Source organism: Anas acuta, chromosome 6, assembly GCF_963932015.1.
Source record: "Anas acuta chromosome 6, bAnaAcu1.1, whole genome shotgun sequence".
Classification (NCBI taxonomy): domain Eukaryota; kingdom Metazoa; phylum Chordata; class Aves; order Anseriformes; family Anatidae; genus Anas; species Anas acuta.
This window is the reverse complement of record NC_088984.1, coordinates 14,211,096-14,223,845: the sequence shown is the minus strand read 5'-3', so window position 1 is coordinate 14,223,845 and position 12,750 is coordinate 14,211,096. Positions and strand designations below refer to the sequence as shown.

General features: G+C 39.1%; 1 protein-coding gene across 9 annotated transcripts in view; it reads left to right on the top strand.

Annotated features, from left to right (window-relative positions):
- The window catches only part of CLASP1 (cytoplasmic linker associated protein 1), a 149,345-nt gene that overhangs the window by 76,955 nt on the left and 59,640 nt on the right, over positions 1-12,750 (top strand). For 3 of the 9 annotated variants that reach the window (XM_068687476.1, XM_068687473.1, XM_068687475.1), the window contains 3 exons: positions 1,062-1,169; positions 2,673-2,699; positions 4,467-4,634. In XM_068687476.1, coding sequence (XP_068543577.1) covers positions 1,062-1,169; positions 2,673-2,699; positions 4,467-4,634 — 303 coding nt within the window. Of the gene's footprint in view, positions 1-1,061; positions 1,170-2,672; positions 2,700-4,466; positions 4,635-9,728; positions 9,837-12,750 lie in introns of all 9 variants that reach the window. The other 6 variants (XM_068687474.1, XM_068687478.1, XM_068687477.1 and 3 more) reach the window with 3 other exon arrangements.

Genomic DNA, 12,750 nt, shown 5'->3' with positions numbered 1-12,750 from the left:
AAGACTATTCTCTTACCTGTTATGTGTTTGTGTTGTTGTTTTTTTCCCTTTTATTATTTTGCCTGAAACTTGAAATCATCCTCTGAATGCAGGGTAGCACTGGCATTAGTCCTGAGAAACGGCTTCAGATTTGGCTGAGAACTGAGTTGTTGAAAAGTGCTGGTGGAGGCTTTCTTTGTGTTACTCTTAATTATCATTTCTTTCCCATTAGCTAGAGACAGATAATTGAACCTTAGCACTGGAAAGAACATTCTGTAGGAAAGAGCCCTGCCCCAGGAAGGGGATGAACTGATGACCTCGTGAGCTGGACGAGCTCAAATTTCTGTAGCTTTTTCATAAGGAAAGGACAGAAAAAGGACCAAGAACACTTTGAGACTTTATATCCATTCTCTGCTTAAAGAAAGGGCAGGCACATGGAATCTTTTTTTTCCACGATGTTGATTGTGTTAAATGAGACTCACCGTTACAAGTTACACTGATCTAGGTATAAATGCGAGGGATCTGTAAACAGCAGGGAAAATTGAGCCTGAAATAAAAGTGTAGCCAGGCTGTGTTGGCAGACTCTCAGTGATACACACTGGCGTGCACATGGAGAGCAGGCTGTAAAGTGCTGAGCTGCTATTTGGAAATCCCAGCGATGGAATTTGTGGCTGCATCTGCTGTGCCCATCTCCGAAAGGGTGATCGCCTTCTCTGAAAGTAATAATTTTAATATAGGAAGTGGCATTTAGGCTACTGTCAGTTTTGTGGTTGAACTTCAAAGAAGCTACTACAGAACAGAGGCAAAGGCTTTAGAGAGGTAATATGTTCTTTTTATTAAACTGGCTGATAGCATAACAGAAAGCTAAAAAGTTTTCAGACTTGTAGACGTTTGGACTTGTTTTCACTCTCATCATCAGCCAGTTTAATGAAAGTTGCCTCTCCTTTTAATTTTTTTTTCCTGTACCCTGGTTAGTTTTGTGGATAGCAGCACTGCAAGCATGGAACAGGTGGTGCTTTAGAAGCTGATGCTGCCTTTGGAAGAAACCTATTAACAGTTTTGTTGTCTTTGCATTCCTCCAGGTCGGATTCGTACAAGGAGACAGAGCTCTGGCAGTGCCACAAGTGTCACCTCAACGCCTGCGGATACCCGAGGCCGCAGCCGGGCTAAAGTGGTTTCCCAGTCCCAACGTAAGAAGTGTTTTGTTTCCGGGCGAGGAGAAAAATTTCTTTTGAATTGTGGTAGCATCAGCTGAGAGTCGGGCTCACTTCTGCTGAATAATATCTGGAGATGAATAATATCTGGAGATGTAACAAAATGAATCACTCAGCCAGCTTTCAGTGTAGCTCTCCCTGATAAATAGTGCCCCAAATCTGAGTGCTTAGTTGCTGCATTTTTTAACCTGTTGTGCAGCAGCACTTCAGGTCATTGCAACATATAAGACTAAATTACCTGTACTGGGTTCCACTGAGATGCCCTTCATGTCTGTTGCTGGTTGCTGTCCTGGGCTCTTGCCCTGCCGAGCTTCTCCTGCTTATGTTACTGTATTCCTGTATGTGTAACGTGAGCTGTCTGAAGTTCATGTGTTAGCATCAGCTTAAAATAGGGCATTGCCTACTATGTGCAGATACAGAGGAGATGTTTCTGCTCTGATTCACATGGCACATATGTGCTCTCTGGCTTCCTTGCAAGGCATGATTTCCCCCTAGGAGACATGCAAACAGTGATGCTACATGTTTGTCATGTGTGTCTAAGGAGAATTTTGTCACTCAGATTTCAGGAGGAAATGGGTAGAGGGAAAAACCATGCAAATTTGGAGGACTTTCAAGCTTGGGGAGTAAGAGGAGGTGGGGTTTGTTCTGGGGACTTGTCTTGCTTTGCACCCTTGTTTAATAGCTCTCCTCTGTTCATGCTGTCACTGCTTTGCTCTGTCTTGCTGGAGGTATGGGGAAGCAGTTTAGAGCATTATGTTAGGCTGAGAGAGCTGAAGATGTATTTAGGATGGGGCTAAATGGAAATCTTTACATCGAGGCCATGAAGGAATTGGAGCTTTGGTTTTCTGATCTGAATTTATGCCTATTGTTTTGAACCCAAAACTGATCCAAAGCCAGAAATGGCCTTTTTTCTTGTGGTGTGATCAGATCTGATGAGACAAGTCTCAGACATATTTAAAGAACAGTTGAGCAGTTCAAACATCGTGGGCTTAATTTTTTTTTATGGAATGTCTTATGAGGCTTCAGGATGGTCACATCTGAACCTGCTATCTTGGCCTAGATTGTGGAATACTGATTCTAGCCTAGACCATCTAGATGTGAGCTTTAATTTCCTAAGCCAAGCACTGCATGAAGTAATTAATGAATTCAAACATAATATGGTTGTAGGACCAAATTTTGCATGCCCACACACTGGTAGCCCGTTTCAGTTTTACAGGCTGGGCTTGGGGTCTAGTTTACAGCAGAACTTGGGCCTCTGTGTTGGTTGATATGTAGCTGAGAAGCTGACCAACCCTGGGAGTGAAGTCAGTTGCATCTGCATGTTAACTCACTGCATTCTGCAGAGGCTTAAGGAGTGACATGTTTGTGAATAAAGCTGTCTGTATTGTGTATAGCATAAACCGCATGCTGAACGCTGTATTGTCTTGCTGTCTTTTAATCCACTTTTTGCCTGTCCTTTCGTCTGCCCTCATAATCAAGGATCCAGATCAGCTAATCCTGCTGGTGGTAAGAAACATTTTCCCTTTCTTGCTTTCTCACGTTATTTCCTTCAGTTTTTTTAACTGCTAAGCTTTTAGCTTCCCTCACTCTTTCCTGGCTATCAATTAAAAAGCATTTTCTTAAAGTTAAAAAAACAAATGTGTATGGTAAACGATCTAGCTTTCTCATAGTAACCAAACATGGTAAGCATACACTGTGTATTGAAGCTGGCTCATTGCAGGGAAGTTCCTGCAGCTTAAACCCCAGGTACTAAATTCCTTTTCCATTTACTTCAGTGCAACTCCAACAACATCAATGAGATTGCAGCAGTGTAACTGAGGGGAGTGTTGGCTTTCAGGGTGTAAATGCTGTGATAGAGACTGGCATCTTTCACAAGCGTTCTCACTTTTTGGGAACCCAGCACAACACACAGTATTGGAGTGCATGATTTGATCAATTCAGAATGGCTTTGCCCAAGAAATTGAAGGAAGTAAATAAGTTAAAATAATACATGCTTTTTTATGGCATTGTCCATCAGCTTAGTAAAACTCCATACCTTTAAATTAAGACAGAACAGCCTTCAACTCTTACAAGTTGTATAAGTGTCTGGGACTGAAATATGTGAGATTTGTTGATGCTTTTTAGAAATAAACCAACCCGAATATTTGTTTAAAACATGACCTTGCCTGAGTATATTTTAGCAACCTTTTTCAGGTATGCTTTTTGTAGTGGTTTTAATTAAGAAATTTAATGCCAGGAATGGTAATAGCAGCAAATTTTCAGTGTCTATTTTATATACCTAAAGAAGCAAAGAAGGGTCTTTCATCCCATACTTTCACAGTTCTTTGGTTACCTTTTAAGCTTAACATTGCTTAACATGTTTCTGCTGATTTAATTACCAAAATGAGATACACCGAAAAAAATAATGATCTTGTTCAACTCCTTGAGTTTGACAGCGGGAGTATTTCATAGAAATATTTACATTCCAGCTGCAGGAGACGTTGTAAATAAATCTCAGTCAGCAGAGTGTCTTGCAGACAGCATGGCTTAAAAAAAAATGTAAACTTGCCATGGACTATTCAAACAGACTAGGAAAAATACGCCAGGCCAACAATTTAACTTTCTAAAAAAATTTCTGCAGCTAAAAAATAACTAAATAATTTATCCTTAACAAGTCAGACCGAAGTAAACCAGCATCTCTACGAATGTGGCAGGGTTACTTGGTTTACCCTTTAACATGACAATCTGCTGCTGGTGAGACAGTATTGAGTCAGTATTCTTTTTTTAATTGCTCTTCATTGGATTGTTGTAGGAATGCAAAGTCACCACTGCAGCATGGCGTGAAGATGCCTGAGCTACCTTGCAGCAGCTTACCTGTGCCAGAAGTTGGCTTTCTGCAGCATAGTGCTCTATGTGGGCTACTTTTTGTTTGCTGCTTGATGAGGCAAAGCAGGCTGTGTATTCCATGCTGCTGCAACAAGGCTGCTCCTGGCATCTTCACAAGTTCACAGAAAGCCAGCTGGAGTATTCCTGCACTGCAGTGTCTATGTTGGTCTTGAACCTGACTGGGCAGCACTGTTCATATAAGCAGGATTGCTGATGTCAGTATTTATTTTCCATGGGCTTTCCTCAGTATTCCTCCTAAAGCCCCTGGGGATCTCTCCATTTAGTTTTGTTTGTGCTTTAGGTCAGATTATTAGAGCTGATTGTGTTCCATTTTTGCTATCAGAATAAGATCTTTTTAAAAAATTCTGTATTTAACTGTTTTTTTCTTTATCTCTGGTTCTTTCCTAGCTGGTAGCCGGTCTAGTTCTCCGGGTAAGCTGTTAGGAAGCGCCTATGGTGGCCTGAGTGGTGGAACATCCAGAGTTCAGCCAGTGCCATCATCTTCAGAGAAGCGCAGCAAGATCCCTCGGAGCCAGGGATGCAGTCGAGAGACAAGTCCCAACAGAATAGGACTAGGTAAGAATAGTCACTGCAGTGTGCTAAAAGGAGGGGCTTTCCAGTTTATTAGGAAACATGCATATGTATTATTGTCGTTCTTCTGAGTTCTGGCAAGTTAAGGATCTATTTCAAGAAATGTTCTGGTTTTGGTTGTGCTTTCTTGGAGGGTAATTCTAGTTTTCCAGGTTGAGCGATAGTTTCAAAGCAGACCTAAAGCTGTTATGTTGAATTTCAAACACAAGATATGCCATGAGCAATGTTACTAGATCATGCAACAAGAACAGTTGCCATGAATAAACATCACAACAAAAATACCTCATTTGGCACCAGTTGCTTAGTCCTAAGATGAGTTGAGCAATTTTTACAATCAGCTGGAATGAAGGGCGATGAGCACTTTCTGGGATTACTTCAGAAATTTTGCAGCTCAAGTGGTTTGCCTCTCTTGTCCTGAATATCCTGGAGCCACTTACTTAGGTGAAATTTTAGACTTCAATTATTCTGCTTCCAATATTTTTGTCCTAGTGACAGTTATGTAAATACTTATGTAAATAATTTATCAGCAGGGTAATTTATTTACAACAGGTGAGTAAGCATTATACAGGAACTTTTGTGTCTGAATTGAAGTAAAAAGGTGTTCAGTGTGCTTTGTATCTTCTAAGAATTTACTACTAGAATGAAATTGATTGAAATAGTAGCCTTACTGTTGTCAATTGATTTTTAACTATTGCCTTAGCAATGGTATTTCAAATCTAAGCGACCTTTTTATTTAGAGCATTTTGTTAAAAGTGGCTTATTCAAGTGCATTGAAATGCATTTAAAGCACCCGAGTGTACATACGGTTATGATTCATAAAAATATTGCATGTTTATTGTGGTTATTTTTCCAAATTCAATATTGTTATGTCTGACCTATTCTACAACTTCTGTCTTAATACATTGTGCTTTTCTGTTCACTACTTTTAAAAAACTTAGTGTTTCCCAAATATTAGAGGCAGTTTTTCTGCAAAAGAACACTTTTGAAAGTGAACGAGGAATGTTGGGTAGTACCAGCACATGTGCTTGAGCTTATAGTCACGTTACGTGGTCTGATTTGAAACAGTGTTTAGCACCTAAAGGGAAATTGCTTTGTATAAAATCCTCACTCTTGGGTTGCCTGCTTTCAGGTATATTATGAGAGCCTTGCATTCTTTTGAAAGTGTAATTTATATCTGATTGCTCTGACATGCTCCCTGTGAACACAGCCAGTGCTCCTTGGGAGTGAGAGAGCGCTCTGACATCTATCAGACGTGACTTCCAGCTGCCCCCCGGGCTGATGACTGACCGAAGCCTGTTCTTTCAGGCTCTCGTGGGAGCCACAGTCTTGACGCTTCTGTTGGCTTTACCACTCAGTTGCGGAAATTGTCTCTATTGAATCTTGAAAATGGTAATATTGGCTTGGATGAAGATAATTTTTGAGCTGTCATCTTTATACTGTTATCCCATTGTATTTATGACTTCATAACTTAGTAGCTATAGTTTTTTGTTTTCCATTTTATTGCTTCAGTCCCTATCTTTTCTTGGCATTTTTTTTCTCATTCATTTCATTTTATAGACTCCCATTCACCTTGGTCCTAAGTATATCAATTGACTTTTTCATCCTCTGGTTCAAGGAAGTGTTTGAGTGCACATATGGCATGGAAATGTGCGTGCAGTGCTTTAGACTTTGTGGGACTATGGACATATTTTGCATGCATGTGCCTAACCTACGGCCTGAAGCATCCCTTAACTGTGTGCTCATGTTGTCGTGCAGTGGGATTGAACAATCTTGCAGACCAGGCTGTTAGAAATGGGTGACTCCTGGCTCCTGTTCAGAACTCACCCATTGATGCATTGCGTAGTATTTTGCAGGGGTGACTAGAAGTTGTAGCTGGACCAGTGCTGTGTGTGCAAGAGTAAGCACACTGAATGTAAGTCCGTGTGTGCAGTCAGGCTTTATACAAGCCCCCTACTGGACATTTTTCCTGGCCCCTTGGAAGGCAATGGCAGTGATAAGCTGATAGAGCCTCTGCAAGTGGATGCCTGTAAGCATCAGTAGATTCTGCCAGCTTAATTTCCGTGCTGACCTCAGGTATCCACGTGTCTTCTGTTTGCTGGAAGCCTTGGAGCTGGATGCTGTTGGATCCTCAGTCAGCTGTGTGTCCTCCCTGGTATTGTGGTGAAGTGAAGCAGACAGGTACAGTTAGTTATCCAGGACATGCAGCACTTTTATCAAGTAGTTATGCTGCGTGTGTTTATTGGAAAGCGAGAAGGCAGTCCTTGCCTTGCCTCTGCTGGGTGTACCCTGCTCCAGAGCTTTGTATTAGCCGCTTTGGCAGTGTTACTGACTCTCTTTTTTACAGACTCTAATGAAGTAGAAGGTTGTTCCAAGTGGTAGGTTGGTAAACAGGTGAATGATCAAGTTTTGCTGGTAGTATTTGCATTTGTTGGTTTTCACAGGTGTAAGACAGCCTAACTGTGTGATTTAATAATGGTGTGAACCACATCTCCTCTTCCTGTCTGCATAAAATGGGTAAAACCCAGATGTACAGCACACACCTGGAGAGCTGGGATTTTACTGAAAACAACACACCTTTGTTCCTGTTCTAGGCTTTCAGTCCAGAGCTGGCTGTTGGCTTGTTGTTGGCTTCTGTCTTGCCTACTCCTTCTAATTAATTTTGCTACTCATTTACGTAACTTCTGTTCAGCTTTTGAAGTTTGGGAATTCTGAAATTGAGATTTATGTCTGTCTTGTCTACCTTTGCTGCCTGTTCTGCAAACACAGGCTCTGAGAAACTTGTCTAAATGACAGCACTGCTGGCCCTTAGTTCTGGCAGTGCCCAAAGGAAATGCTCCGAATCACTGATAGCTCACCTTCTCTACACAACACACAAAACATGGGGCAGGTGCCTGGGAGTCCACAATAGACTCATCATTCTGTTTTGTTTTTTTTTTCAATCCATTCTTTTTTTTCTTTTATATCTCTATCCAGTAACATGCAAATCTTTGTTTGACCATTGCTCATGAAGTACACATTACTGAGTTTTGTATTCCCTCTGTTTGTGCAGTCAATATTGTTTCATCTGTGGCATTGTCCTATTAGACTTCTAAATGCACTTTAACTGCATTAAATTCGTATTTCTATTATCATAAGTAATGGAATGAGGATGTACTATGTACATTAATTAAATTTTTTAATCATTCACATCTTCCCCTCTCTAGAGAGCCTTTGCTGGATTTAGTAGGATTGTGTTATAGAGAGATTGACAAAATATTCTCTGTTGAGAGAAATGACTTTGTGCAAATGTGATGCGAAGGCTACCATTATCTACATAGAAGCATGAGACCCAAGAATGAGAAGTTGGCTTCTAAAGAGCCCTCAATTTCAAGCAAGTATTTGTGTGGAAGACTTCAGAGTATTACTTTCACCTGTAGTTCACCTGACAGCTGTTTTTTCTTGTAAACCTGAGGTGGGATTATTGTACTTGTGGACCCTAATTTCATCCACTTCATTATTTAGTCTGTCTTATTACAAGGCCATGTAATTCACTCAGAAGTTTTAGACATGGCGATCTAACCAACTTGGTCAATATCTCATCTTGTATTGTCTGACATCAAAGTTCAGCCATCAGAACCATTAATTCATCTAAGATATTAGTTGGGGTTTACAAATTTGGGAGGGATTTGACAAAGAATCTGGCAGTAGTTTATATTTGAATTTTAAAGCCTAAATATGAAGGTTTCTATTTTGTTCTGTACTGTTTTGCTTGAAAGGATACTAACACACCCAGGGTATAACAGACCATTCAAAATTAGGCATTATATTCTGGTGTGGTTCTTCTCAACTATATAAATGTTCTTATCAAAAAGAGAAGCCACATGAATGTGCATGATCCCCTTTCTTGATGAGCCCACAGAAGCACTTTAAGATATACTCTGGACAATTGTCATTTTTACATACAAAAGTGTTGCAGAGGAATAAACCAGTTTTAAATACCAGAATTTAATTTTTTTTTAATTTAAAATTTAAATACCTGAAATTTAAATACCCTTTATAAAATTGTAAAATTCAAATCCTTAATGTTAAGTAACCTTCTTAAGGGTCTAGTTCTGTTTTTCCTTCTTGGACAAAACTTCAGCTAAAGCCAATGGCATTGCTTTTCACTATGAAAGCAGCTTAATATTCTGTTTTCTACCGTGCATTTGGCCAAATGAAGACTGCATATGAGTTTGTGACACACCTGACAGGCAGGAGCCCAGTAGGCTATGGGAAATTGAACATTGGTAGCTGCCAGACCACGGATAAGCCTTGTTGATGCAGGGTTTTGTCAAAGTAAAGAGTATAAAGGCTCTCCTTAAGTATGCATGTGTCGCAATATGCATGCATATAAAACCATAATTACAAGGTTTTAGAAATGTTTGAGGATCAGAAGTTAGCATTCATTTAAAAAAAAAAAAAAGAGGAAAAGAAAAAGAAACTGTCTTAAAATTCAAACCACTTTTTACCTTTCAGGTACTTAGGGTCTTGATTTTCCCCATTATTTTTAATTGGGGAAAAATCTCTCTCCAAGTCTGTACAATACACTTTTTTTTTTCTTAAGGTTATTGTTCATGAAAAAACTCTACTTGCAAAAGCCAAATCCATCCAAGATATTATACTGGTACTGTGACTTACGCATTTTTTAATCTGGTTAAAACTGCTTCTTCTCTGTTCCAGAAGGGTGTCTGTCTTATCTTATAATTAAGGAAAAAATCTTCTGTAAGGGTTTCTTTTACCTCCATCTGTTTTGCATGCTTTGTAATTGTAGAGCTTCCCTAAATGATTGAAGATCTCCTGCTCTACTTGAATGACAGAACTTAGGTTGTTTAAGAAAAAAGGATACCGTCAACCAGACATTTAATACTGCTGAAATTTCACCTTACAAACACAGCTCAGCGTGTAACGTAGTTGGTTTGTAAGGGCCTGAGCTGGCTGCTGCAAGTGATAATTACTAATGTAATAATTACCATAACTAACAGAAATGTGACTTGACTTTGAGCTTTTCTGTCCTCATTAAACTTGTTCACCTTCTCTGAAACTCTCCATGCTGCATGCTAGCACGGAGCAGTCGTATCCCCCGACCCAGCATGAGTCAGGGGTGCAGCCGCGATACCAGCCGTGAGAGCAGTCGAGATACAAGCCCTGCTCGGGGCTTTCCTCCACTTGGTGAGTACACGTAGGCATTGGAGCTCTAAGGGTCAATTTTTTTTCCTTTCCTCCCTCCCTTGTTCTTATTGCCCTTTCAAGACACTGCCAGGTGGAATGAGCTTGTTTTCTGTCCTCTGTTGGATTCCTGACACAATCCCTTTTTCCAACCCTGTTTCCCTTCTGTTTTCTTCTGCATGCTTCGGTTCTGATTCGCAGTATTTGATGGTTAGAATGAAAATAGTTTAGCCTGAATTGTATTTTTCAATTTCATTAAATCAGTTTGTGTGGGGCTGCTCTGCTTCACTTTACAGCGCTGATGGTAATGTGTGGGAGAGCAAGCCTTTATTTTCTAGGTCACAGTGAAGTAGTCAGTAGCATCATAGTCTATTGTTGGGTAAATTTATTCATGATCTGGTTTTCTTAAAGCTAAGTACAGCAAAAGTTTCATTTCTATTATTAGAATTTAGTAATCCTACAATAAAGAGGTAGAAGCTCTTTTTTTGTAGATGTTTTATACAACGTCAGTCATGAATTTAACAAGTTGCATGTGCAGGAAGCCTTCAAGCACACTAAAATCATGGAAAAGATGAAGTTTTAAAGGAGCATCATCATGCAGCTTAAGTGTACAGTACAAATAGAAAATCTCATTACACTTAACATATGCAGAAGTTTTATTCTGCACAGGGCTGAAAACAGAATAGTTAATGTTTCTGATCAAATATCATATCACATATATTCAACCAAATACATTGCTTGTTGTACGAAATATTTGTCATCTCAGACATAATGAAATGTAGTTTATCTCCAGGCCCTTTTCCTTTACGTAGTAATTTCATACATGTGCATGTAGTACTAAAAGTGAGAAAGAAGCTCTTAGAGATGTGGTAAAGATTGAAGAATTTATTACAAGATTTATTTTGCACAGTGGCAAAATACAGCTGTAAGAAGTAATGTCTAAGTAGCATTTTGGGCCTAATTCTCCAACAAATCAAATAGAAAAGGTTATGAAAAATATGAATAGATGGACAAAAATTTCCAATTTGGTTCTCATAGTTAAATATTCTGTATTTTGCATAATTGTTTAAATCTACATAGCTATTGTCATTCATGTATTCATCTCAACTTCAAATGCTATCAGTGGAGAGGCTCATTGTCTTCATCCATATGAAATCATTGGCAAAATTCCCATTGACTTCAGTGATGTAGAGTGGAATCTTCCAGAGGCTTTGGGGTTCAAAACTTCATTTAATCTATTGAGCTATGAAATCGATTTGCTTTATCTGCATTTATCACAATTTTTGTTGAGAAATGAGTGGAGTAGTACTGAGAACTTCATTCATAGCTCTTTTTGGTAGATTAATTAATTTTTAATTAAATAATTAATTAAATAATTAATTTTTATTGATTAAATGAAGCTGATTTAATACCAGAGACATGAAGGGGTGGTAAATATGCTTGTTTTTATAGTTACCTGTCTTGTATCAATGAGGCTGTTTTCTTCACCCCGTGTGTGTGTAGGCATGTGGATTTCAGGGTTAACTTGTTAATATTCCATTATTGTACTGTCTCTCTTCTATATTAGTGAAAATACATTAATTGAGATGCAGTCTTCTGGGCCCTTGCTCTGAAAAATAAATGCAGTGTACCAGAATCACAGTTGGTGTGAATTTGGTGCACCACAGGGTCTGACTTGTACACTGAATATGAAATTTCAGTTACAGATGTCTTTTACAGTGGTTGCAACAAATTTTGTTGTGGGAGGAGGAGCATTTCATTTTTAACTAATGATATTTAATTATCTGAAGATAATTGCATTTTTAGAAATGCAGATGTTAGAGAAGTAATTAATGGAAGGGAGGATTGAGAGTGGGGAGAAAGTATCAATATAATATTATGCCAGTATTGTTGTTATCCTGCTGTCTTTTTTTCTTGTGTTTTCATTGAAATGCTGCAAGCTTAAATGTATGTCAGCTTAATTTTGTAACTTGTTATTCATCTCAAAGAAATGTGTGTGTATATATAGCAATTCCAGCTAAAACAGGACGATTCCGCTACAATATTTTTAGAATCCAGTTCATCTTATGTTAATGCTGAAATAACTTAATATAAGATTAACTCTATGTAAGTGAGTTATACTTAAGCTAGTTATATGTAAATGACAGTATTCCTGCATTTAGCACTATTATGATCAGTGTCAACACTGACATCCTGGCCTTGCAAATTGCTTATTTTCAAGGTTGCTGTGCAAACAGGCATGGCTAAGCACCAAACACGCTGCTTCTGAAGTTAGGAAACACCAGCGAAGAGTCACTGTACACTGAGTCTCCTTGCAGAGATGTGATTTTTTAATTTTTATTTTATTATGGCTCTTCCTTCTTGGGCCTTGATCTTGCAGTGACAGCCACAGAGGCACAGTTGGATGGCGCAGAAGAAAGCAATCGCAAGCTCAGAGTTCTGCTTGTGAGGTTCAGTCTGTAATCCGGCACTGATCCTGGAAAAGTTCCTTAAGTTACAGTGTCAGCGGGATCGTTCTCTTGAATAAACGCATGTGTTCTACATATTTAAAGACCACATTGCATATTGTGTAGAGCTCTTAGCCAAGCTGTCACAGCTGGGAGAGACCTTGAATTTTCTCATGTTGCTAATTTCTCTTTCATATTATATTAGTATTTGTTTGCAGATGCTTTGCATTACACCTTTTCTATTGCACGTGTATATGCACTACTGACAAATCTTATTTGTATTACATGGTGATTTGGGTTCATTTTTTCAGTTTCGTGACGGTATTAGTCATGATGTTAAAGCACCAAGGCCTCCAGTGAGCCTGATGACAAACTGCTCACACGGGCAGAGTTTCTTGGGTCAGTTGCTTTGAGTTAAGTGAGCATCTCATTGCTAGACACAGGCAAAAACTTTTTTGAGAAGCTAAATT